Source organism: Vanellus vanellus, assembly GCF_965231255.1.
Source record: "Vanellus vanellus genome assembly, chromosome: 1".
Lineage (NCBI taxonomy): Eukaryota > Metazoa > Chordata > Aves > Charadriiformes > Charadriidae > Vanellus > Vanellus vanellus.
Genome location: NC_138905.1, coordinates 58,272,835 through 58,299,645, shown reverse-complemented (window position 1 = coordinate 58,299,645; position 26,811 = coordinate 58,272,835). Strand labels below are relative to the sequence as shown.

The window sequence follows — 26,811 nt, the reverse complement described above, 5'->3', positions numbered from 1 at the left end:
CCTGACTTTGTTATGGCTCAGCCCGTTGCGAGCGAGGTGAGGGGTGGCAAGGGTTCCCCAGCTGTATAATTTAGATGTATCAAGGCTGACTGTTCCCTTCCACCCACTCCCTAGCCTTGTGCAAGGTGGAGGCTGGTGTGCAATGCCTGAAGGACCTAAAGAGGGAGTCAGGATCCTCGAGACAAGGGGCCTCCCCACAGGTGAGGAGGGTGAGTGGCCTTGCAAAGGGGAAGGCAAGAAGGGGAACACACCACAACAACGACAATGGAAGACAGCGCACGCCAGCATGGAAAGTGACAGACTTTTATTTCTCAACTTGACCCCAGCCAAAGACTGGGAGATGTTCCCAACCTGGGGCGCTGCTCACCCTTTGCTTTCTCCCATAGACCCTGATGATTCCCCAAAAGCCAGGGGGATGCTGTGGCCTCCCACTGGTTGTGCCGTGACCTCCCGGGAAGGTGCCGGGGGCTGTGCCGTGCCCATCCCGCTGCAGTTGGGGCGCCAGCGGTAGGTGCCAGCGAGCAGGGTGTAGAGGAAAGGGTTGACGCAGCTGTTGCCATAGGCCAGGCAGGTGACACTGAAGTTGAGGTAGGCCTGGGCGGTGGGGCCGATGCCCAGCCCGTCACCCCAGTACAGCCTGACCAGCTGCCAGGCCCAGAAGGGGAGGAAGCAGGCCCAGTAGGCCACCACAATGGTGGAGATCCTGGAGAAGAGGCGCCGGGCAGAGGCCCGGCCAGCCACCGGCAGCCCCAGGCCCCAAGCAGAAGACTGGTACACCTGGGCCAGGCGGGCGTAGACAACACCCAGCACCATGCCAGGTGCCAGGATGCTGGTGGCGAAAAGAACCGTCAGGTAGAGCCGGAAGGCCGATGGCGTCCAGGTAGGGATGCAGATGCGCTTGTGGGGGCCACCCCCCTCCCGCAGCTGGGTCATCACCATCATGGGGGCCGTAAGCAGGAGCGAGAGGAGCCAGAGGACAACAGTGGCCAGCTTGCGGTAAGTGTTGCTGGCCTGCCTAGCCCGCAGTGGCCTGGCCACCGCCCAGTACCTCTCCAGGCTCATGGCGGTCAGGAGGAAGATGCTGGCGTGCATGGTGAGGAGGTCCAGGCTGAGCAAAAGCCTGCAGCCCACGTCCCCGAAGAACCAGTCATGGGCAAAGTAGGTGCAGACCACGAAGGGGATGGTGGAGAGGTACAGGAGGTCAGCCAGGGCAAGGTTGATCACATAGACTCCCAAGGAGCCCACTGAGCGTCCCACCACCCTGCCAGAGGCCACCACCACCGTGTAGATGTTCCCCATCATCCCAGTGAGGCACATGACCAGCAGCACTGCACCCAGCGGCCCCGTGACCGGACTGTCACCTCCCAGTGCACTACTGCTGTCACCCACACCACTGCTTTCCTCCAAGAAGCTTCCACCCTCAGGATCCTCTCCAGGCCTTGCACTCATGAGGGAAGGATCACAAGACATCTTTGGGTAGGGTGAGCAAGAGCAAGTCAGGCTGTCAGAACAGAGACCTGTTCCTTCCCTCTGCCTTCCCCCCTCACTGTATGGGACACGTCTAGCCTTAACACAAGAGGGAAGAATGGCGAGAGTTCATCAGACATATATGTCTATTCAGAGATGTCTATTCCTCACCTCCAGCTGCCCAGTCCATTTCGCTGATCTTGTCCACAGCAACCTCCATCCGGTAGTTTTCCTTAACCACCAAAGAGCTGAGAAGAGGACACCTCCCTCACTTTCAAGACGAATAGGTGCAAAATAACCTCTGTCAGCCAGGAGGAACCGTCTCTGGTCTTCACCAGCTCCTCGCTTGTTGCTTTTCCAGCATTCGCTGGGCCCATGAAAACCAGCAGACTCGGTGGACAAGAGGATTTCTCCTCCCAGGTCTGTGTCCTCTCTGCTCAGATAGACTCTGGAGGGGTGGGGTCTGCCCCCCTGAACCAGCCCCTGGAGAGTTGCCTTGCCTACTGCTTGGAGGAATGTGTCTGACTCATCTTCACACACCAGTGTGAACGAAGTCCCAGTTTATACTGGGCTCTTAGCCACCAGCTGAGGAGCCATGTTGGCTCCCTCCTCTTTCTTGCAGACATGCTCCTTCTTCCCCAGTGCCTTCCTCTAGCTCCCTCTTCCCTCTTCTTGTTTTTTCTTTTTCCCATTTTCCCTTGCACAGTATTCCTCATTTGAAAGAGGAGATAACTAAAAGACAAGACTCCTTAATGTGGCAGCGGGGGAAAGCATCGCACTGTGGCTTTAGAAGGGAAACGATGGCCAGCCCTGAAAATGCGATAGGCAAGGGAGCTGCCACACTGGTCTCCTTGGCCCTTAGCCAAGCTGGGCTGAGGGGGCCTGTCCCCCACTCCCTTCCAAGGACATGAGTAGCCTTTGAGACAACAGATGTAGCCCCCGGGTTTGCAAGAAAGCCCACCAGATACTAGAACATCTCACATTTACTATGACCTGGCCCTGTTCCACTCTTGTCCCTCAGTCAGCAGCAAGCTCCTAGAGACTCAAAGGGCTGGATAGTTTAGACCCACTCTTTCCTCCCTCTCCCCAAAGACCATCCTCTAAGCCTTCCCCCTCCTTCCCTTTAACTCCCAAGACCTGCTGCCTCACCTCAAAGCAGGGAGCAGAAGTGTGTTAGGTAGTCACCATTGCCTTCTAGCGGGGCATCACTGCATGACACCTATGCCCCCACACTTCTGCGCCCAAATCTACCCTGCTCTTTCTTCACCCGCATCTGAACGTCATTCATCTCAGGGAACAGACACAGTGGGACAGAATTTGCGGAGCAGAGACAGATGTGCCATTACCAAACCACTCTGCTGTTAGTTCTCAGGCGTTTTCAGGCTACTCCAGCCATGCTCTTTTGCATCCTTCGTGCATTAGCTTGCTCTGATTGTCTGTCCTTTTTTTTCCAAGAAAAGACCTCATGCCTTAGTAGTTAGTAGCTCGGCTTGTTTAGGAAGTTAAAATAAATTACAATGAGAATTTTTTATTCATTTCTTAGGAGCTAATGAAAATACTGGCTGCCTCATTAATTCCAGTTAGCTCCTCTTAACACATTAGACGTCTGCTCTCACACTGCCTGCGTAAAACTGCAGACACATCAGATTATACAGTCATCAGCAGAACTCAGCTATTCCTTCCAGCATGTGAAACACAGCTCTTCCAGGAGAGCTTTGATCCTTAAGATATGAATCATGGGTTGATTTAGTGTTTAGGACTAACTGTTACTAGAAGGACATGAGCATACAGTCTTCCTACTACTGCATAAAATTGTATGTGTATGTAATATACAATATATACACATATAATGTATAGGGCAGAATGAAAGCACCAGGCCTTTGACATACAGAAAATGAGGGAGCAGAGATCCATGTATTACTAACTCCAGACATCAAACCCTACGCTCTAGTAAAACCAACAGAGTCCAAAGTCTGTATCAGACATGCCATAGGCTGCTCTCTGCCAGACCCAACCTCCCTCCATTGGTTTGACTAGAGACTCAAATTTGACAGCTGAACTTCAATGGCACGAGTATCCCTCACAGTATCTTCCTTAGGGTAGTATTGCACCTCCCACCACTTTTTGTTACCTGCACACACACATTATCCACATACACAGAAGTATAGATACACATTGTTTTTGAGCAGATCTTTTAACATTCTCTGTAGCAATTGGAGGAAGGTCTCTACACAAATGTGGTCTGAAGAAGCTTTCAAGCCCACACACAGTAGGAGGAAACAGGCTTCACATTTGGCCATTAGATTACATCTTTTAAGTGACCTTTCTCAACCAAAGCTTTAACTGATCAAATATCTATATGTTTCACATCTCTTCACCAGCAGAGAAGTCATTTCTTGTCTCTTCTAGTCCAGCAGCCCCTGCAACCCGCTGGGGCATAGCTCCAGGCAGGTAGCTGTTTTCTTGCATAAGGTAGGTGGCTGTCTGCAGTTTCATGCAGGAGTGACTTTAGGTCCCACATCCAACATAGCAAGTGCCAAGTTTTCAAGGCCCAATTGACAGGCAAGGTGTGCCACATCCAGTCAGATCACAGCAACTCAACAGTGACAGGTTGCACTGAGGATTCAGACTCACAAAATCTTGCACTTGAAAGGAAGCAGCTTAATTTGTCCCCCAGAACAAAGTGCACTGTCTACAGGGGAAAAAAAGTGCTTCAAAGAGCACTTCAAGAGCACCGTGTTTCTCTGATGTCGATCTCCTCTCCTTTCCTGACAGCCCACCCGACAGGACCCGGTAGAGTCGAGTCATAGCGAGGTTCCTGCATGGCTTTCTAGGATTTAAACTTGAAGTAGGCTTCAACTGTAGTGAAGGAAAAAGGTGGTGCATTAGGGCAATACCCTGAACTGGTGTGGCAGGAGAGGAAGGAAAAGGGATCCAGGCACTTACTTGCATATTCCTGTGGTGTCATGGCCTGGTTGATGACACTAGTGAAGGCTGCGATCCAGTCCAGCTGGTCAGTCTCCGTCTCACAGGTGAAGAGGTATTCCCGGTCGGGGGTGACAATGGTGAGGCCATAGTGCCAAGAGAAGTTGCCCTGTGTCCCCGAAGGCAATCCCTTCTGGACGCTATAGCCATTCTCTCTGCTGCCCACAAACACCTCACCCTTAGCAAATGCATCCTGCACATCAGGAGGGAAAGAGAGGGGTTTACAGAATCCCAGAACAACCAGGGAATAATAGCAGTGCACCTAAGGGCAGGAGGAGAGCAGGTGAGGAATAAGGATGTAGCAGCACAAAATATTTGAAGGTGGTCATAGCATTCAGAAGAGCAGGGAGGCTATGCTCAAAGGCAGTGGCGGAAAGGACAATCTTAGAGCATAGATCTCGAGAAGTCTGAGAGCGGAACTGCTGCTCCTGTCTCTCCATGTCACACCCTGTGTCACTCTCCTCCCCATCACCACCTTTACACTGCTGCCCTCCCAGTTGACATTATCTGCAAGCAGTGAAACAAACACAGAAAGCATAGGATGAACAAAGTGGGATGGAAAGGGGAAGACCTAGAGTCCATTCAGAGCAAGCCTCCCTTACTGCAGAGCAGACTCTGGTTGCACTTTGACCCTGCCCTCAGCACTGTCACCCGCAGCTGCCAGAGGTCAGATCTCCCCCTCACCAAAGGGTCCTTGAAGTACATGAGCCTGCGGTGATCCAGGGTGAACCAGCGCTTCTTAAAAGCCTCTCTCTGCTGTGAAGGGAAGAGGTGACATACGTAAGGGGACAGTGCCCTCTGCCGCAAGCAGTGCGTACAGATACCCAAAATTCATCCCCACCACTTGAACCAAGCCCCTGCCTTGACAGCAACCTCCTCCTTACCCTTTCTGAGCTGATAAGAGTGGGGATCATTATCGGATTTTTCAGTCCCAACTGCTGTCCCCAACTCTTGGACTTCTGTGAAGGACCCCAGAGTTGACACAGAAGAAATCTAGACACTAAATACCTGTAAGGTCACGCACACACAGACACATGCAGAGAGATCTGTTGTTCTGGGAGAAAGCAGGGACTCTGGCTTCATCTACTTTCATATGTGTCCTTCCCCTTCCTTTTATTCTCCCCTCCCTTGGTGCACACACACTGTTCCCACGGGTGTCTAAAGATTCAGGGGGGAATGGGGAAACAGCAGGAGAAAAACATTGAAGTAGGGAAGGCTCTCTCTGAGGTCCCTGATAGATTTTTTTTCTCCCACAGCAGCTCACCTTGGGACCAGTCTTCTCCATGTATCCCTCCTTCAGGAAGTTTCTTGTAAGCCGATTTTTAATCTGACAAAAAGGCAAGAATAATAGTACTTAGCCACGTTTCTCTGCTATTTGCTTTTGCCCCCTGACCCTTCCGTCTATTCCCCCAAATTCAGCCACCTTTTAAATTCGTATTTGCAGAACTGCCTAGCCAGGAGTCACATCTGTCTCCAAAGTGCCCAGAAACAGCAGAAAGCAGTTGTCCTCTGGCCATCACAGGCCCTTTTACACACACTTTCCCATCCCTCTATCTAAACACTGCAATTTCCACTTCTGTACCTGGGAATCTAATAGTAGCTAATGGGCTCTTTTATCACATAACCGAGTACCAGCGGGAGACTCAGCACTGCGCTCTAGTGCTGCCTTACCTCATTATCGCTGGCAATGGGAAATGCTACCTTCAGGTAATGGAACTGCACAGAGCGAATGGCATTGAACCAGTCCACTATCTCCTGTCAATGGAAAAGGATGGGACAGAAAGCTTAGCCAGAGCAACAGTGAGCCATCTGAATTGACCCAGCTGTACCCAACCCTACGTTAACTACAAACACAGGCAGCTCTCCCTCCCCAGCACCTACAGCATCTCCTTCACACACACACACACAGCCAGCACGGCTGCCCCATTCCCCGCATGCTCAGGCAGCACATCTCCACATCTTCTATGGCAGCTCCTCCCACACAAACCAACTCGGCCCATGCTCCTGCCCTGCTCCCTGCAGCAAAACTCACAGACACACACACACAGAGTCAGAACGCCCACCATGTTACCTACAGCAATGCACACACACACACCCCGTCCTAACCATGCTTCAGACTATTTAATAGCAGCAGTTTCTCAAATCACAATTGCTTTGCAGTGTTTGATGCTAAAACAAGATACCTTTCCGCTTTCATGGTAGACAAATATATTCCGGGTCTTGTTGTCTTTGAGATAAGTGATCTGCAGGCCATTGGGGTTCCCAATCTTCACTGGTTGGAATGTAGCATTGATGACATCTATTTTAACATTGATTTTGGGTTCTTTGGCCTGAGAACAGAATGGCATTGGTCATGCATGAGCAATCCTAGTGGGAAAGAGACCTGAGCTGAATTAGTGGGGTAAGACAGGGTCAGAGGGTGTTAGAAGGTAATAACTGCTCCTTCCCAGCAAAACTGTTGTAGCACACACTCTCTTCGCTGTGAGGCATGCTCAAGCCCCAACAGTGGCCTAGCCCCTCCAATTTAGATTTGAGCTATGGCTACTATGGAACTCCTAGTGATACACTAAGAGTGCATCTGACTTCACAGCTGAGCCAGTCTAAAGACTAACTGACCCAAAAAGGAGAGACCCCACTCCTGCTCCTCCCTATCCCAAACCATTCCCTCCCTTGCAACAGTATACTAGCACTTGCCCCGTTCATTTCAGGGAGATGAACTAGCATAAGGGTAGCCCTCCTCAAAACAAACCAAACAGCAGGTTTTTACCAACTTGGCTCATCATGGGGTGAGGCTGTTTCCAGAGATGGTGCAGGATTAGACAGCTGCACAAACAGATAGGGGTGAAGTGAAAGATCAGCCCTTTTATCAGCAGTGAGGGAAGGGTGTAGGGAAGCACAAAGGGAGGACGTGTGGAAAATGTCACCCTGAGAGTAGGAAGGGGACCCCTCTCCTCAGTGACATGTTTCTGTTATCATCCCCGGCCTGGGATGAGTAAGGCAACCTCAGAAACATACATAGGAAATAGAAACGTTTCTATGACCCTGCTGCCCTGGGTGGAGTATGCACTGAGGTGGGAGTTGACCACCATACTCACATCCTGCTTGGTGAAATACTTCAGACATCCCTCTCTCTCAGACAAGAGGAACTTGCGGAGTAGGAACTGTCCATTGTCTCGGCCTCGCTTCCAGAGAATGCCTTCCTTCACCCCTAGGAGCACAAAGGCCACTTTTAAGAGCATTCCCCCATGGGCATGGTAGGCATCCTGCATGCAGCCTGGGGTCCCAGCCACACCTCTGGGATAAAGCACATGATGGACTATTGCTGAGAACAAACACCTGAGAAGGAGAGATCTCACCTCTGACTTACAACTGAAGATGATGATGTTCCTGGGTTTTCAGCCCAGACAAACAGTCACTAAAAGACATTCCCAGATGCTTCCCACCTCCTAGTCCAGCTCCCACTACTGCTCTGACAGAGTGAGAGCTCTCTCTCCAGTCAACATCAGAGTCCTGGCCCACACAGACCCTGGCATGGGACCAGAACTCTTCCCACTTGACTCTTCTGGCCCTTGGGCTCCAGCACCTTGTGTCACAGCACTGGAAACGACATTTCAAAGACAACTGCTGTGGTTGGAGGGGGTGGCATGCAGCAGGACAGAAATTCCTTACTGCAGAGGTCTGGCTCCACCAGGACAGAAAATGCTTTCCAAAAATGCCAGCTGGTAATACCAAGCTTGGAAGCAATCCATGGCAGTGCTAACCTACGCTGCCCACAATTTAAACTTCCCCAAAACAATGCCCTGTAAGTACCAGCTGGGTTCTTAGGAGTACATGTGGGATTTCCAACACTGACACTATAAGCTTTCTCCTCATGGTGCTCAAAAGCTTCCAGCAAAGGCCACAGGCAAGATATTTTGATGCTGTGCTCTGTTCTTACCATCAGAATATGGCAGCTGTTTTCCTGGCTTGGTGAACTCTTTGCGTTCATATTTGGCCCGTATCCACTGTTCTCTCAGCACTCTGGGGAGAGGTGACAGGTAGCTCAGAAATGAACTAGAGGAACCCAGAACTGCCCTTCCCCCTTTTCTTCTGTATGCAGCAACTTACTGGCAGTCATTGTAGTTTGGCTGGTAATAGTAAATAGGGATGTGCGCTTCATATGTGGCTTTACTCACAGCATTCCCATGCTTGGCCAGAAACTGCAGAGTTAGATAGAGAGTTAGTGCCTCCCCTTTGATGCAGACTCATGTTGGGCTTTTTCTTTCCTGACCCACTACAGGGCTAGATGCAGACTGAGCTCTAACAGAGCATTCTCTTTCCTGTCCATTGCAAAATCCCAGCAAAGTCTGGCTACAGAAAGGTGGATCTCAAAGGTCTTGTCTACTCTCAGAAGTTTGCAACTGAATCAACAGAATGCCATAAATGTCACTTCCGTGGGGCTGGGTGCACACACATTCAGTAGATTTGCTGTTATGTCCCACATCTCTGGGGAGATCAAGTTCAATGACAGCTCTGCAATGCCATTTGGGAGGACATTCCAAATCTCTTTGCTCGTCTCCAAAAAGCAGTGAGATACATATTATTTTCTTTGGATGTCCAGAAAATTTTTTCAGTCCCCTGAAGATTAATGGGTTGAGGGGGGTGTAACGGGGAGAAGTCAAGTTCCCATAAATGCCCCTTTTCTCAAGAGATCACATTATATCTGGAAATTCTTCTCGGAGCATAGAATTGCCCAAGATTTTCCCCTTGGACCGCTGAAACCAAAAGGAGACATTGAGGCTGGACAGTGCTGCCGAGTGGTAAATAAGTAATCCGGAGCGACAAAGGCCCTGAGCCTTGGCAAGATACATTGCAAGAGCCCTGCATTTGCCATAAAGTAACAGGATGTGGGGAGACAACATAAGGTAAGTGCGTTAACCCTCTCCCAGTGGGTTATGTGGAGTTATCCTTGCTTAAGTATCCAGAGTATGAGTAGCAAAGGGACTACATACCAGATTAAATCTCCAACTCTGTAACACCAAAGGGCTGATTTTCCCAGTACATGTTACTGTATGGCCTAGACCCAATCCACCTGACATACTAGTGGGGATAAAGCTCTCACCTGCACCTGAGCATCGTCCCAGTGGTCCATCTTCAGGGATTTGACTTTGCTGATGCTAGGTATGTTGCGGTGAATTCCTGAGCAGCTGAGGCATATAAAGACACCCAAAGTAGAGGATGCCCAGTCGGGATCTGAGGGTATAAAAAAGGGTATGAGTAGAGGTGGTATATTCCCCTGGAAGACATGCCTCAACTGGGAACATAGTCCAGAAAGAGAGAGATGGGTGACCCAGTTTCACCTAAGCTGATTAATTAACACCCAAGGCACAGGCAGGAAAAAGCATAGCTGTTAGTCCCTCACGCTCCCTGCTTCAGCTACTTCATCTGAATCTCTGTTGACCTGAACCTTGAAAAACTACAAAGTGCTTTGAGAACTCCCTTTGTGTAAAGGGTCACCCAAGATGAAACTGAAACCACCTCTGGAAAAAGACTCCAGGAGCTGTTCAGTGCAACACGGCAAACGCCCAACAGTATTTGGCTCAGGAAGTGGAAAGCGGCCTTGAATCCAAAATTCTCCAGGGAGAATTTTAGAAGCTTAAATGGTACTAATTAGCCCAGTCTTAATTTGGCTTGGGTGGTACACTCCATGTCCCCCTTTTGGGAGTAGTATGCTGGGTGGTTTTTGCAGTGCCTGTAGGACTTCAAACTGGATATCCTTTCAAGAGGGCAAGCCCTTCAGTAAAAGAAATCTCTGAGGCGCCTGTGGCAGGTTGTCAGTGCATAGCTGAGTCATGGAGGAGACGGTGCCCTCCTGATTCATGCCTTCTTTATGAAGCAGTTACGATTTCACCAGGAGCTTTCCTGTTAGGTCCTGACTGGGCATGACCTTGATTTGTATCTGAGATCTGACACAACTACAACCCACAGTGCTGCACCTACACCGCCCCTGCTCATCTGTGTCCCTCTCCTTCTTCCCACCAGCACTGTGGCAGCACCTCCTTCCTCCTGCCTTGCCAACCCACCTCCAGGGAGAGGAAGCGAATGTCCAGAGAGAGTAATGCCTCTCTTCCCTCTCTGCCCCAGGCCTCTGTGCAGTCAGATAGCCAGCACCAAACTGCCGCTAGAGACCAGCTCCAGCTCCCTGCTTCTGACTTTTCCTCCAGCAGCCCTCAGGGACTCACCTGGCTTCCCACAGTCCGCACACAAAGAGTTCTCCGCTCTTCTCCACACCTCCTTCAGGGCCTTCATGCTCCTCTCATTGCCTCCAGCCATCACGTCTAAATGCTATCCCTCTGGGAAGGGAAGGGCAGAGCCAGGAGGGCAGCTGCCTACACCTTCTGCAACTATGGGCCAACCCTCTGGGCTGCCCAAGGGAGAAGGAGCCACCAGAGAGACAGAAGCTCTTGCAGACAGAGGAAAAAGGGGAAGGCAGAAGAAGCCGTAAGGTTAATGGAAGGAGCGTGGAGGCCTGACTGCGCACCTGAGCTGGCTGAGCACAGACAGGGATGAAGAGGCTGGAGGCTGAAGTGAACCCAGGCTGCGAGTGAGGAGGAGGAGACCTGCCCCATGGGCGTGGAGGGAAGTGCAGCAATTAACCACAGAACTGGTTTTTCCGCATTTCTGCTGGTGAAAGGACAGGCCAGGAAAAGTGTGCAAGCAGCAAGAGAGCCGATAAAGGCAAGGCAGTTCTGGACGAGCAGCCGCCAGGCAGTGTCAGGACTCGTCACACTCTGTGGGCTGAGGGGGTTGGTGTCAGGACTCATCACACTCTGTGGGCTGAGGGGGTTGGCTTTGGCTGCCCCCACAGCGCTTTGGGACCTTCCAACAAAGTCAGCTGGCCACCACACAAGCATTACACCCACTTTTAAGGCGAGGACTGGAGGCCAAGAAAGGTTCAAGAGTTCAGCCAAAGTCACTCAAGCCAGTAGTCAAGAACATGGCAGTCTTGATGCCCCCACTGTCTCTTGCCAGTACCTCTCTCTGCCATCAACAACAGAAACCACAGCTCTTCAGCCAGGTCCTGCATCTTGGAGACTCAGTGTCAGAGCAGAGACCCATCCCTGCACTTGCCTTGCCCAGGTAAGAGCAACACAGGCACCACCACCACCTAGCAATGATGACAGCTTGAAATAAAACTCAGTCGTTTATTAAAGAGATGCAGACTTGGAGGAGTGGTACAGCGCGTCTCAGGGCAACAGCTCAGGCACAAGCCAGCACCATAAGAACCTTCTGCCAGGAGGGAGATGGAAGCACCCATGCCTGAAGGAGCCCCCTGCGTGCCCCAGGCTGGATCCTAGGGCTGATGGCTGACACCTGCAAGGTCCACGACAGCAGCTTCTCTCTCCTGGCCCTAGTTTAGGGGGAAAAAAAAGCACACTAGGAGCGGGTGAGAGGACACGCACGGGTCCTGCATACTTGTGAGATAAGAGAACCCTATGACACCCTGCAGGCAAGGCGGTGGCCCTGGTGTGCCCTCCCCTGCCGCTCCCCCCACACCCCACCGCCGGTGATGCTCGGGGTCTCCCCCACACCACGGGGCCGCTCCGCCCTCAGCCCAAGAGCGGCTTCAGCCGACGAGGACCGCCTTGTTTGGGACCTCATGAGGAAACCCACCCCATTTCACCCCATCAGCCGCGGCGGCACAAAATGGCGGGCGGGGCGGGGCGGGGGCCGCCCCTTACGGCCGGGCGGCGGCGGAAGGGGTGGGCGGAGGCGGCACCGGCACCGGCAGCGACAGGAGCGTGGTACAGCCATGGGCCGCAAGAAGAAGAAAGGTCCGAGTGGCCGTGAGGGGCGGTTGGTGGTGACTTTTGATGAGGAGAGGCGGAGGTGAGGCCGGGCGAGCCCCGGGGCGAGGCGGGGAGGGAGGCATTCCCTGGTCAGGGGGGTCGCTAAAGGCCGGGGGCGGGGGGGCGCTTTCCGTGTTGCTGATGGCAGGGAGTACCTGACCGGCTTCCACAAGCGGAAGGTGGAGCGGAGGAAGGCGGCGCTGGACGAGATCAAGCGAAAGCTGAAGGAGGAGCAGAGGAAGATGAAGGAGGAGGTACCCACACACACCCCTGGCCCTCTGTGGGAGAAGGGTCGTCGTCCCTCTCCCGCCCTTCCCTCCATGGCGGGCCGGGAGCGGGGCAGGAGGGGTCTTCGGGCTTCCCTTGCCCCGCTTGCAGGGGGAAGGGGCCATCCCTGGCGGAGGGGGGGCGGCTGGAGCAGCAGAGGCGCCTTAGTGACCTGTTTCCATCTCTCAGCGGCACCAGGAGTACCTGAAGATGCTGAGCGAGAGGGAGGAGGCGCTCGGTACGTGCTGGCCGGTCGCAGGGGCTGGGCAGCGTGAGGGGCGGGAGGTGGGCGCCCGCGGTCCGACACCCTCGGCTGGGTGGTAAGTGCTGGAGTAGGGGTGCTCGCACACTGTCCCACAACGTCAGCTCCTCGCTCCTCTCGCGTCCCCCCTGAGAAGCTGGGCAGCAGCCTGAGCAGTGACCCCCGCAGCCCTCTGGCCCTGGTGGGACAGGGGGTCGGGTGGGTTGTACAGAAAGCAACAAGCAGGAGGACATCTCCAAGGTGTTACTAGGTCCCCTCTACTGGGAGAAGGAGCTCGCCCTTCATGCTTGTAGTGCTGGTGTTCATGAGCCCCTCCACCCTGTGACCCTGCATGCAAAGCCTGGGTCCTCCCCCTCAGTATGGCACTGCAGGAACAAGCAAGCGTATCTTGGGAAAAGTTGGGCACTTTGCAGTGCAGGATTTGTTGTCTCCCCAGATGAGGCTGATGAACTGGAGCACTTGGTGACGTCGCGGACAGAGTCTGTGAACATTGACCACCCAAACCACATTGTAACAGTGACCACCATCAGTGACCTGGACCTCTCAGGGGCACGCCAGCTGGGACTGACCACCCCTGTGGTAAAGCCTCTTGCTGCTTCTCTGATTATATCAGCTATAAACATTCTTGGGACTGGCTGGGTAGGCCTCATACTCCCTGAATATGCCCAAAGACATGCAGGTGTCTAGGAGCAGGGATGAGAAGGGAAACTCATAACTTTCACATTCTTCCACAACTGATGTTGGGCCTCTAAAGAGGAAGAAATGTCCTATGTGAAGAGCTCACTCCAAACCTCCTTGGAATCCTTTGCTAGTCCTAGCTGACCTTGTTTAAGTGAAAGTTGCCACAGGGCTGGATCGGGAGAATGTAGCATTTTTAATGCAGGTACAACACAAGCAGCCAGATTTCAGACTCTGCTGCATGGACTGTCTTCAACCACTTTCCTGTGTCCTGTCCAGGAAAAATTACTATTAGCATGAGAAGGGACTTTTCTCTCTGATCCTATGCTTGGACCACAAATAAGGAAACCACTCAGTTCTGATTGCGGTTGCTTTTATTCTCAAAACATATTGTAACTGAGATCTCATTTTTGTTTCATAGAGGTTTTCAGGCACTGCTTGACTTGATCCTTTTGATCTTCATGACTCGTGGCTGGATTTGAGCTCTTTGGGGAAGTGTCTGTGTTTGGCAGTTAACCTTTTACATTTGTAATGTCATTTTCTAATCTGAAAAGCTACTTAAAGAGGTTTTAATAATAATTCAAGAAAAAAGCTGAAACCTTTAATTCATACTTTAGGCTTCACTTGCCTGGCCATTAAGATCATGCTGAAGTTTTTGGATTTTAGGGTGGATTACTGTAGGACTTCTCAGTGGTTGTCCCTTTCTGAGGGGCTGCAGTAAGAAACCTTGAGATTTGGACAGCAAAGAATGTGGAGAATTAAAAAAGATTTCATCCATGACTAGATGGTTAACAAAACAAGATAAAATCAAGAAGGCAGTGGAAACACTGGAATCACAAGACTACCAGTTTTAGTGTGTCTATAGGGATTTTTTTCTCTTTTGCTCCCCTTTTAAGGGAAAAAGTGATGGATCAGAAGAAGAGAAAGAGGAAGAGGTGGTGAACAAGCCTTTAAGAACAATGCCCAAGAAGTCCAGAAACCCCTTCCTGTCTGAAAAGTATGTATACATTCATTCAGCTCTTCGCTGCTAGGCTCTGGAAGCTGATCAGGAAGGCCTTGCATTCCCAGATCAGTCATGTGGTTGCAGGGAGGGGATGCTGTGCTCCCTGGGCACTGGTGGGCAGGAGCCAGCAGAGGGCACTGGCAGAGCACAAGCCTGCCCAGATGCTCCATTCTCATTGCATTGATCGCTGGTGACAGCTGGAGGAGGAGGAGGAGGATGCGGTGCAGGGCGGGCTTTGTCCTGAACTGTTTGCTCAGTCCTTCTCAGCAGATATTGCAGGGTGCAGAGTTTGTCTCTTGGATGAAGGTCAGAAGACTCTAAACCTTAAAGCTTTGGCATTCTTCACATTTTTCAGTGGCCAGGATTTACAGTTGCTTTGAGGATACAGAGAATTACTTAACTCTGTGGTGGCTGGAGAGCCCACTGCTCAGAAAATTCATTTTGGTTGTTACCGCACATTGTAGACTTGCAAGTTTTCTGCCCTGCTGGGATGATGCCCAGCACAGTGGAGTTCCCCTGGGGCTTGCTGTGGCTGGTGTCCATTCCTGCTGAGCCACACAGGGCTCTCCTGCTATTGTTGTGGTGTTGCCTTGTTCCTGCAGACTTTAGTCCCCCAACATTTCTCTCTTCCTACCCTGCACAGGATCTCTTCTCTTACTGCCACGCTGCACATGCATAGCCGGAAAAAGACAAAAGGAAAGCGACCCAAACGTGGGCAAGGCCCACGCAAGAAAATCCAGAAATCCAACACGGGGCGAACCACTAAGACTCAGCGGCGGAGGCTGACGGGCAAAATGGGCCGTGACCAAGATTAACAGAGAAAACTAGAGCTTGGACCAGCAGCTGGGACAGCACTGCACATCTGGCCTGCTGCTCTTTGGGACTTCTTCATTGTGGGCAAGGGCCTTGTTTGCTTGGCTCTCTGACCAGCAGTGAGCCCAGCTCAGCCTTTGTCTCACCTCCTGAGCACTGGCCAGGATCACTAGACGCTGTACCCTTTTATTTCTGCAGTGATCTCCAGCTAAGTGTCTGGGTGCCACAGAGTGTCTAAAAACTTCTGCTGGGAGTCAGATTTCTGTTCTTGTGCCTCCCCTTCCAGAGCTGATACTTGACTTTATGAAAGGAGAGGATCTGGGGCTGAATGCAACAGGCGCATGTCTTTAGGGCAATTTATGCAACTAGGAAGAGCTCTGCTTCCACTTTTGCATCAGTGCCTGGGCGTTCTGCTGTGCAGTAAATGCTTTTTCCATGGAGACATGGTGTCATTTTGTCTCATGTGTTTCTTCTCCAGTGCCACACCTGAATGCAGGGGTACTTTTTGTTTGGTACCTGTTGCAAGTGAAATTTGATAACTTTGTGAATAAATCTTTATGAAGTCATTTTGCTAAGAAAAAAAAAATATTTGTGACTTATTTGAAGCCAAACAGCAACTGTGCTAACACCAGTACCAGCTGGGAAGAGGGGAGATGATCCTTGTTGCTTAAAGGATATTAAAATCTGTTAGTGCTTAGGAAAGGGAGTAGCTAGGAGCTATTTCTGCGGTAACACAGAACCAGCCAGAGCAGGAATGGCTCGTTCCATTGTCTGCTGAATGTGCCGATCTTAATTTGCGATAGCTTAGAGGAGTATGAAATGTCCTAATGCCCTTGCTGTATGTGTGTGGCCCTCTCTGGGGTGGGAGTGGCAGAGGCTGCCCTTTACCTCAGGGCTGCTGCAGTCATCAGCAGTTAATTGCCTTTATTCTTGGGACCTCAGTATATGTTTTTTAGCATGGATGCCTTCAGCAGGAGGAGGGGAAAAAAGAAAATAGATTTGCATGGCTGAGAAATGCTGGTAGCAAAACTGGGAGTGAATCCTCTGACGTGGAGAGTGAGCCTAGGCAGCATGTTGGCCTCCATCCTCCAGTATCTGTAGGAGGTGGTGGCTATTCTGCCTCTGGCAGCCAGGCCCCCTTCCTTGCTGCATGTGTACTGGTGAGGAAATGACAAAGGGAGAAAAGGCCTGTGTGGTCAAAACCCACACCAGAAAATTGGCAGTCTGGCAATAGGCAAGTATGTAGATTCTTCATGCCAGAAATGGGAGGGGGAAGAGTAAACCAGTGCCTGAGGCTTGAGGGAGGAACATCAGAGCAATGCTGATGGCCACCAGCTGGTGAAGCTAAGGGCACCAGCCTGATGTGTATCTCGTTGTTTCTTGGAGCATGCACATGCAAACACACAGGACTTCTTCAGAGTGTGTTGGGGAGGGGTGTCTGATCTCCACACTGAGAGGAGCTACACAATTTCTGCTAGAGCGTGTTCCTCTGGAGGGAGCTGTGGGACACATGCTTGTAGTGAGGAATGGGGTCCTATTGCACCTCCCTTTCTCCTCCAGAGAAAGTAAATGGCAAGGAAGCGGATACTGCTATCCCACATGCCACCAGTGCCTTGTGTGCTTGGACTCCGAGTCCCATCCTGAGCTGAGGCTTGGTGCTCTCAGGCACTAATTCTGAATAACCCTGGTAGCATTATGAAAGTACAGTGTGTGTGGTTTCCTCACCTCCAAAATAGCTGTGGGGATCTTCTCTTGCTGTGCCTTAAAGGCTGCTCCAGAAAGCTCACAGAGTTTAATGTGTGACCTTGCTACTCTTCCTGTCTCACCTCGGGATGTTGGGTGTTTCAGAGCTGCAGAAACACAACTTGGGGACAAGGCCAAAATACAGATGCATCCAAAGTGTCCAAGTGGTGCCATGTGCGTAGTGCAAAGCATTTCTTGTTCAGGTTTGGGAGTTACATGCTCTAGAGCTGTTCTCTGGTGGTTGGGTTCAAGCGGGATCTAGGAGGGAGGGAGAGGGAAGTTCTGTTTGGAGTGGTACGCCACACCAAGGGGACTGCAGCTCAAAGGTGGAGGACAGTGTGTGGCATCCATGGTCTGGGTCGTACAGCAACTCTTTGGGACATAGCGCCTTGCAGAGTGACTGTGGGCAGACAGTGAATTGCACTTGCCCCGGACCCAGGAGTTTGCTCTGTAGCTGGAATAGCTGCTCCTAAGGAAATGTACAGTTCGTGTGTTTGTGAAATCTGCTGAAGGCATGGGGTGTGAACTATGGGTTGAGTTGCCTTCTGCAGCCTGTAGACAGACTGGCACAGTAGTTGGGACAGCGCTGGATTACCTCTTTATAATCCTGCTGGAATGTTAAGAGTGACCTGAACAGCTCTTCAGGGTTTGTTATTTTGCTGCCAGGTGGTTTAGAAGAACCTCTTTTTCAGTTTGTCTCCCTGGCCCTAATAACTTCCGAGCCTTTCTCAAGTGTCAGCTGAAATCTCCAACAGCCTCTGCCATGCTCTGAAGACTTCCAGTTCCTGCTGGAAGTTGTGTTTCCACATTTGGGGAAAAAAAAAAAAAAAAGCATATGGAAAAACTGAGAACAGAACTGTTAAACCCTATAGGGTATTAACCATCAGGATTTTTCGCTGTGCTATTGATTTCTCCATTTGATTGATTAAAGCATTATTTTGTAATGTAAATTACTGATTCAGGCCTAGCCTGCTGTCTTTGTTACACACAGGGTGTGCAGTTGGGCTACCCTAGGATATAATGGATCAAGGATATGAGCTCCCAGACACAAGTTAGTGCGTTAAGTGTTTGCCGGACACATCACAGTTCATCCCAGGCTGTGGCTTAAAATTTTTCTTGTTTGCTGCTTCCTCTTGTTTTCAAATGGGTTTTGAGCATTTTTCTTGCTTCCTCCCTTCCCCCAGCTGCTCACAAACAAGTTCCAGCTGTTCAGGAGGAAGCCACTTCCAAATATAAGGTACCTGCAATAATCAATGTGCTAGTGCAGCCGCAAAAGGAAAAGTCGAGACCAGCAACTCCCCGTGGCTTCCCATTTCAACAGCCTGTGCACAGGCTTTTCACGCTTGGCTCTGCAGCTCAGCCACCTCGGGCACCTGTGCCTTACTCATGCTTGCGCCCGAGGGCTCACAGGGAGAGACGCAAGGGTTTTGACGTGGGCTGCCACGCTGGGGTTTCCATGCATGATGGCTTTCGCTGGCTAGACTGCGATTCCGCACACATGCGCACACAGAAATGTAATTGGGATTACAGAGGATCAAAACAGACTGGGAACCGAAAAGGTCAGACGTTCAGGGGGAAAACAGGAGCGTGGTGCACAGGAGGCATAGCTGCAGCGTGTGCATGAGCTGTGTGATGATCAGTGAACTGTATTTACTGCTCTGAAGTAGTGTACCAAGCTCAAGGCTGTACCCAGTACAGTTCTGCTGCTGCTTCCAGCATTGTGTTCCAGAAATGAACTGGGGCAAAAAGATACTGGGAGAGTGACAAGAACTTTTGGGGACTAATGGAGCTGAGTAACTGGGGTTGTTGGGGAAGGACAGGTTTGAAGAGCGGATTGCAAACTGCCTTCAGTGGATAAGTAAAAAGTGAAATTAAACTTCTTTTAATGCACACCAGGAGTGGGAAACGAAGGAAGCTGAGTTGTAGCAGGATCAGTGGAGGACAGATGTTAAGCACATTTCACTAGGAACAGTGAGGCTTAGGCAGGGCTTGTGCTTGGCAGGTAAGGACCCAGTGAGACAAACCTCTCCGGGGAGTGCTGTGGGTAGGATGACCTCCCGTTGGAGCTGTGCTGGGGACACGATGACATTGGGCCGTCTCAGTGCTTGCAGATGAGTCCGCTGCTTTGGCACGTTGTTTATGGTTCAAGTTAACTAATTCCTGGGGTGATGCCTGCGAGGGAGCGCTGGGGCAGGCGGTGAGGTGGGCCCGGGGAGGAAGGGCAGAGAAGAGGCCGAGGTATGAGGGGTCAAGGCGGGGGGGATGAGCCGCTGCCCCCTCCCCAGGCCCGGCCTCCCTCCAGCCCCGGGGCCGCCATGCCCGGCCCGGCCCGGCCCGGCCCGGCCCGGCCGGGTCGATAGCCCGCCGGCTGACTCCGGCACGTGGGTGCCATCAACCCGCGCCTCCGCCAGCCACTCAGAGGGCGATATTCAAATCACTGCTCGGTGACAGCCAATGAGAAGGGAAGGGGCGGGGACTCGCTCCCCGCAGTTCCCACGGCCAGCTTCATTGAAGGGGGGAGTTCGGCGGGCGGCGAGGTGCTGGGAGCCATAGGGAAGCTGAGGTACTGGGGGTATTGGGAGGCACTGGGAGCATTGGGCATGACTGGCTGCATGCACGCATGCCAAAGGCCCCGGGGATCACAGCATTATCCTGGCAGTAGGCCCCAAGGGATGTGGGGAGCAATGATTTGCCCATTAGGCAGTGGGGCTCCAGCCACAGGTGGCACTCTGTGGGCAGGGGTGGGCAGCAATGTTGGGGTGTTTTGTGCTGCATCCCTGGCAGGTGAATGCTTAGGCTCTTGTTTAGCTTCTGGTGTGACTGAGTCAAGAAAACATGCCCTAATGCGAGGATGGAGGCTGCAAGGTTGGCAGTAGTGCAACTTGCTGTATTGCAAATGAGTGCACTGACAAACAAAAATTATGTCCTGGTTTTGGCATTGACAGTTGGCCTTGGTTGTTTTGGGGAGCAGCCATAGCCCTGATCAACTGCTGTGACTCAAGTGTCTGAGTTTAGGGGAGCAGTGGTATGTTCACATCAGGGATGCTGGACTCATCCCACACTGGATTCCTGTCCTTCTGATGGTGCCTCCTCTGGACAAATTAAGTGGAGCCCTCCTAGCACAGATCATGTCCTCAAATCCAAGGACTTGCTTTCAAACCCTGCGGGACAGAGGAGGTGATAGCAGGCAGGATGCTTGCAGAAAGCCAGGACAGAAGTGTGGAGCCCAGCTGTTGTGCTAGCAATGCTTGTTGCCCTTCGCAGTTTTGCAATCAACTGTTCTACAGGTCTCAGAAATTTTAGTGGGATCAACAAGTTTAAAAACTCTCAGTGGGTTTCCAGATTTCGTAAGCTGATTATAGCTTTATAAGCAACATAGTCAAGAAGAAAGGTTTCCTTTTTGTGCCTTTTAAGAGAGCTTGAAGGAAGAAAACTTCTATCAAATAGCAGGACATGAACATCATTCCCTGTGTTCACAAGGACTCCCAAATTGGGGGGTGTCAGCAGTCATTTGAGGATGCGGTGCAGTGCCCCTTTCTAAAAGAGGTCCCTGCCAGAGCATACCCTTTTATTGTCTATAATTATATGGATCATACTGATGGCCTTGCACCTGGATGCCCTTTGATTCCAGTATTGCCAGCTGAGAGCAGCAAGCTTCAGTCTGAGAAAAAACATTCCTGATTCCACAGGACCCTGAGGCTGGGGAACCAAAAGTTCTGGTCTTCTGCTGCTGTTCCTTCCACCTTTTCCTCCTGGCTGCCCCCTGCTAGCAGTCCATCAGCCAAAGATCTTCATCCCTGCTATGGACAATGTCTGGTTCGGTAGATGACGTGCCCTGCATGAACTTTGAAGCCAACATATTTGCAAAGAGCCTGTGCCAGCACTGTTTCCGAGTTGCGGAGGCTCACAAGCATGCTATCCAGGTGAGCTCCTCCATCCCACCTGGAGGCTATGAATACTTCATCAAGGATTTCTTTGTTCTGCTTTGGGACTCCATGTGCCTTTGTAGAGATGGAAATCCCTAACACAAAGGTTCAGCCAGGCTTTCTAGATGTCTCTGGGGGAAGGCTGCTTGGGGAGTGAGTCTTCCCAGGCATGGGAATTTACCATTTAGCTGTGCCCAGACCCAAACTAGGAGCCACCTTATTGGGAAAGGGCTGGACACCAGGTATGAGGGACTCAACAGATCCTGGAAGGGAAAGCAGGGGTGTCGCAGATGCAAAGCTATGAGGAGGGAAGCGGGGGGACTGGCAGAGCAGGAACCCACCCTGGATTAATCTCTCTTTGATGCCTCCTGGCATTTACAGCCTGCCTCACCTAAAATGTGTTCCTGGTGGATGTCCCTGTGGCTCCCAGCTGTCAGCTTAGGGCAGAGGCTGAGTCCTGTCCTTGGGACAGCTGCAGCAACCTATTCCCAGAGGGGAAGGCAGGAGGGGGATAAATCTCATGGGATGTGGGGCTCTGGATACCTTGATCCAACATGGTTCTTCAGCACAGGGCTGGATGCACAAGCCTCTTGGCTGCCTCTGACCGCTGGGCAACAGCCGGTTTCATGTTCACAGAGGGTTTCGTGTTGTTCACTGTCCTCCAGGAGCGACAGGCCTGGGATGATGAAATAGTAATGAGGCTCCCTCTCTTTCTCGCCCTTTTCCTCTCTCCCCTTGGCCCTGGGCCCTCTAAGGTTACCTCAGCCCTTTGCCCGCGATCTGCTCAGAGCCATTGCCTCCGAGCGAATCCCCGCGCAGGCGAGACACTGGAGGGAAGGCGGTGTGGACAGCCAGCTCCCTGGAGCCTCCCCCCCTGCTGCTCATAAGCCCCACAGGTAACGGGGCTGGGGAGGGTGCTAAGACACCTACAAGCCCTGACAGAGAGAGGCAGGGGCTGGGGCTACAGCCTTCTCTGCAGAAATCGCCCTCCCTCTCGGCTCTGTTGCCTCTCCCCAGGCTATCCGGGTGGTGAAGGAGAGCGGCTGCCAGCAGCATCAAGGCTGACACGAGGGGGGGTGGTTTCCCTGAGCCCTCATCCACACACGCTGTCTCTGGGATGCCTGCAGCGTTCAGCATCGAATAGGAGTGTGCTGGGCCTATCTGGCCTCCTGAAGTAGAAGAAAAATCTCAACGTTGGGCTGGGAGAGGCATCAAGAGCCCCAGAGGCCAGTCTGCTCTCAGAAGAGGTAGAAGCAGCAGGCGTTTCCGAAGGGCAGCCTTCCTCCTCATTCTCAACACACTGTCAGCACCATTGCATCCCCTTCTTCCTCACAGGAGCATGCCGTGGAGGTCTCAGGGCATGATGCTGGCAGCGACGCAGACCCAGGCGGACCCTGGGATGCCCTCCACATTTTAGCCCCCCAGTGCGAGGTATACGTGTGCGTGGGCCCAGCGGAGGGGACAGAGCGGTGAGTACCAGCCGGGAGCCACGCTGCTCTGACGAGCCCCCTTGGTGGGAAGAATGGAGGAGGGGGAGCGGGAAGCCAAGCAGAAAGAAATCAGATGCGTTCTCCCTGGTGCTCTGCGCACTGGTGTCTGGGCAAAATGGCTGAGCAACCCCCATGCTGTGCCCTCTAACTGGGGTCCTCTTGGCTGTCCCAGGAGAGGTCAGGGGGCCACCAAAAGAGTCTCCTTCCTCCTCACTGCCTCTAGGGTAAGGCTGGTGGTCCCAGGATGGGCTCTGCCAGCCTCTGCCCATCCAGTGGAGAGAGAGCCAGCGTGGCTTGGGCTGCTGGCGCTGCCACCCACCCCTGAGCTCTCCGGGCTGTGCTGACCACCAGCTATCCTCTCTCCCTGCCCCACAGCTGGCACGAGAGCAGGGGATATCCCCCGCTCAGCCCTGGAGCTGAGGGTGAGCACAGAGAAACCGGCACCAATCCCAGCGCCTGTGCTGAAGCCAACTCCGCACTTGCCAGGGTGAGATGGGGATCTCTCGTGGTTTGGGTTATTTTGGTTTCCCCAGTCCCCTCAGCCCTTCAATGCCACTTCTGCTGGGCACATTCAGAAGGTCCTGAGATGCAAGGGGGGTCAACTGAGTCCCTTAGTCCCCACAAAGGAGCGTCTCCCCCTAAAGAGCACATGAGATTCACTCTTGGATCCCTCATGCGGACTTTCCTATGTTGTTTCTTGCCATGCCCAATGATGTTGGGCTAGGGTAATCTTATGCTCACCCAGCTCCTCTCCTGGTTCCTTTTTACCAGCAGCTTTGGGCTGAATGGGCTGTAGCTTCTCATATATGTTTTTATCTCCTTCCAGCCCACAAAAGCTACTGGTCCCCATTGCAGAGATCTGCCCTATCTTGTCTCCCAAGACGGGGAAATGACCCGGTTGTGGGACAACACTTTGGGATCAGGCAAACGGGACATGATGAGCTACGTGGGCCACAAGGAGGAGGTGTGGCTGCAAGCCCCGCAGGCAGACAGGCCCAGGTGGGCTCAGCCCATTCCCTCTGGATCCTGGGTGAGAACTGATGCCCAGGACTTTAGGAAAGAAATCTGCTCACTGAAAGCAGGTACACTTGGTTTGCTCCTGTGTGAGATCCTACTTCTAGTTTGCTTTCCACCCAGGGGTCCCTGAAGTTCACAGCAGATCTCTATTTAGATTTAGCATCTCTTTACCCAGTTCTGGTCCCAGGAGGCATTCAACACCTCTGCAGGCACCATGTGAAGGGATGAGGCCCAGTGTCCATGAGATGGCATCTCTGTGTGTGCTAACCATGAATCGTGGGTCTCCCGGGTGTTCTCTGTCTGCATGGTTTGGCATGCCCTCGACTTGCAGTGCTGTGTCCCAGCGCTCCCACCCCACCTGGAGGGAGTCTGGGTTTTATCTTTGCCCTCCTGGACCGTTTCTAGCTCTCCTCCGAAGACCTGCTTTGCTGTGGACGTGGTGGCATCCCGCGTCGCTCGTGCCTCCCCCAGTAACGGCCTTCTCCCCGTCCCAGAGCGCCATCCCGCCAGCCAGAAGCCCGAGGAGAGCTGGCCGAAGCACCGCATAGAGGGCAGCTATTTCTCCCTGGAGCACCGGAAAAACGACCCTCCCTGGGCATCCACCCCACCGCGTGCCCCCACCGGCTCCTTGCTGGCCCGCAGCAACCCGGTGGGCAGCAGCGGGCGCCTTACTGGCTCCCAGGTTCGGGAGCCCCGTGGGCACCCTGGTGGTGTGGGCACGGAGGGGCGGCACGGGCTGGAGAGGCAGGAGTACACAGTGCTGGCAGACCTGCCCAAGCCCAAGCGCCTCGGCCAGCGGGATGCTGTTGACTGCGGCGGCTCCCGCACGCTCAGCCCCGGCCGGGTGGAGGTGGAGAGGATATTTGGCTGCGAGCGCAGGTGAGAAGCGACGGGTCTCCACAATGGTCAGAGGTGGGAGATCACCCCCCTATGCTGTTGGGGGGCCCCCCACCTCTGGAATCACTGTGCCACAGGGAGAGAGCAGGGCTAGATGGCAAAGCTCAGCTTTCAGCTGTACTTAAATTTCCCTTAAAGGGTTGGGTTTAGACTCAGTGGCTCCTGGCCTTGGGAGCTCCCCCATTGTGGCATGCAGGCCAGCTAAGGAGGCCATTGGAAAGGTGGAGCGAAGCTGTGCCACTGGAAGCAGAGGGAGCAGCCCACCCTCCTCATCCTCACAGCTACCTCCTGGAAGCTGCAGGATGTGCTGTGGAACAGGGCAAGCCACAGAAAGAGGGATGGAAAGGTGGTCCGCACTGCCAGCCTCAGTGGCTCCCCAGGGATCCAGGGTCCACTGTAGAAGCTGTTCAGGAAGGGACAGGAGATGCAAAGAAGTACCCAGTGCTGGTGGGGTCTTGGCTGGAGAAGCGAGAGTGGCACCAGCATCAGTGGCACAGGGCAGGAGGGGATGTAAATGGGGACTAGGGAACTGTCCTGGGCAGGTGGGTGGCATGTGAAGGACCAGATAGAGGGAGGCTTAAGGAATAGTGTGAAGAAGACATGGGTGAGGCAGCAGGACATGAAAGTAGGTGTGATTGAAGTAATAGGGACAGGGAGAGGTGACGGTGCACAGTGTCTGGGGCAGGCAGAGGTCTGTGGGATCAGGCTTAGGTGGAGCTGGGTCTGCAGGGGCTCTGCCACCTAGCTGAGCCTGGCAGCAGCCAGACAAACTGTGTGTGTCTGCAGGAAATCAGAGACCCTGGAGGCCTTCCAGGCCCTGGAGGAGGGCCGCGTGGACCGGCTCGATGGCAAGACCCCAGTGCCACCCAGCAAAGGACGTGTAGTTCGGAGGCAGTCCAGCCCCAACCTGCCCAGGGAGGTGAGGCTTGGCTGTGGGGCGGGACCCCGTTCCAACTTCCCAAGCTGGGTTGCTTTTCCCTGCCACGTTTTCCTCTATTTCTGCCATGTGCTTCTCTCTTCCATTCCTCTGCTCCCCCTTCCCTCTATTCCCAGCCCTACCCCTGCCGTGGTCTGGAACTCTTGGCTCTTAAATAGCAGCAGCCCTTTCACCCTTTGGGTGCAAGAACTTCTCTTCAGTACAGGCTGGCTCTGTGCACAGGGATGCAATTGCTGCCTGGGGAATTATCTAACCAAACCAGCCCTGATCCCATCTTGTTCTCACTCACCAGCATTTATTCTTTTTTTTAAGAGGACTTTCTGCTCTCTCTCCCCTATGTCCCTAGGGTCAGCGGCTCTGCTGGAACCTCGAGCAGCACAGAAGAGACCCCAAGGAGACCCTTCGTTCTTCCAGCCCGGCTCGGCACCCCGAGAAGGCCAGCAGGAACCAGGGGGATCTCCTGCGCCCTGCCAGCCCTGGCTGGCTGCTGGAGAGAGGCAACAGGAGCCCACGCTCTGCAAGCCCAGCCCGCCGGTTGGACAGGAGGGCAGGGGAGTCCGTGAGTCCTCCCTGGCGCTCGGAGAAAAGCTGGAGGAGCCAAGGAGAACCTGGCCGCCCCCCAAATTCAGAGAGGGGCCGAGCCGCCTGGCAGGCAGGGAGTACAGGGCAAGCACCGGAGAGGAAGAGCCGAGGGGACGCCCTGCACCCTGCGGGCCTCAGGAAGGACTCGGATAACACCAGGCTGAGCCAGGCAGGGCCACCGCCACGGTCCCTCAGTCCCGGGAGGCGTACAGAGGGCACATGGAGAAGCCAAAAGGAGATCTCCCCTTCCAGCCTGGTGTGGGGGACAGAGAGGCAACATGTGAAGCCGGGTGAGCCGCTGCACCTCAGGCAGCCTGGGAAGCCATCCGAATGCAGCTGGCAGAGCCTCCGGGAAAAACTGCCGCCCTCCCACCCCAGGAAAGGTGCTGGAAGTGACTGGAAAGGCAGAGGCAAGCCCCTGCGCCCCATGAGCCCAACACGACCACTGGAGCAGGACTGGAAGGGCCGGGGATATGCTCAACAAACGCAGGCATGGGAAAAGGATTGGAAGCGCCAAGAGAAGCCTGTGTGCCATGCTGACTTGATGCGCCAGCTGGAAAGGGACTGGAAAAGCCCTGCTAGATGTCTGGACATAGGACTAAGGCCAGATGACAGCTGGAAAAGGCCTGAGAGTCCAGCACAGCAACTGGAGGATGACTGGAAGGGTCCTGAGCACACCCGAGAGACAAACAACCCAGAGAAGCCATTGGAAAGCGACTGGGGGAACAAGAGACTTCTCGTTTATCACGTGAGTACAGCAGGAGACAGAGCTGATGGGGACCCTGGCAGGTGTAAAACTGGCAAGCACAGAGTGGGTGGGTGCAATTCTGTGGACCCTGGATCCTCTGCTTCTCCAGGGGAGCTGTGCTGCCTGCCTGGCACTGGGAGGAGGGAGGATGCTTCCTCCCCTGGCCC

The 26,811-nt window shown here is 53.2% G+C and overlaps 3 protein-coding genes across 3 annotated transcripts; 1 reads left to right on the top strand and 2 right to left on the bottom strand.

The window, feature by feature from the left end:
• Positions 1-363: 363 nt before the first annotated feature.
• On the bottom strand, positions 364-1,470 carry LOC309674288 (urotensin-2 receptor-like; the record flags this gene model as incomplete). The annotated part of the gene is made up of 1 exon (XM_082486301.1): positions 364-1,470. One exon carries the CDS (start codon positions 1,468-1,470, stop codon positions 364-366), a length of 1,107 nt encoding a protein of 368 aa, XP_082342427.1.
• A 2,765-nt stretch (positions 1,471-4,235) lies between these two features.
• Positions 4,236-10,764, bottom strand: LOC309685954 (arf-GAP with dual PH domain-containing protein 1-like; the record flags this gene model as incomplete). Its single annotated transcript, XM_082498442.1, has 11 exons — positions 4,236-4,326; positions 4,414-4,645; positions 5,137-5,208; positions 5,717-5,779; positions 6,124-6,207; positions 6,636-6,782; positions 7,548-7,660; positions 8,390-8,472; positions 8,560-8,651; positions 9,554-9,684; positions 10,674-10,764. The coding sequence occupies 11 exons, from the start codon at positions 10,762-10,764 to the stop codon at positions 4,298-4,300; spliced, it is 1,137 nt and encodes a 378-aa protein (XP_082354568.1). The 3' UTR covers positions 4,236-4,297.
• A 1,480-nt stretch (positions 10,765-12,244) lies between these two features.
• On the top strand, positions 12,245-15,870 carry NOL12 (nucleolar protein 12; the record flags this gene model as incomplete). The annotated part of the gene is made up of 6 exons (XM_082486088.1): positions 12,245-12,321; positions 12,430-12,535; positions 12,738-12,786; positions 13,247-13,389; positions 14,385-14,485; positions 15,135-15,870. The coding sequence occupies 6 exons, from the start codon at positions 12,245-12,247 to the stop codon at positions 15,304-15,306; spliced, it is 648 nt and encodes a 215-aa protein (XP_082342214.1). The 3' UTR covers positions 15,307-15,870.
• Positions 15,871-26,811: the final 10,941 nt, after the last annotated feature.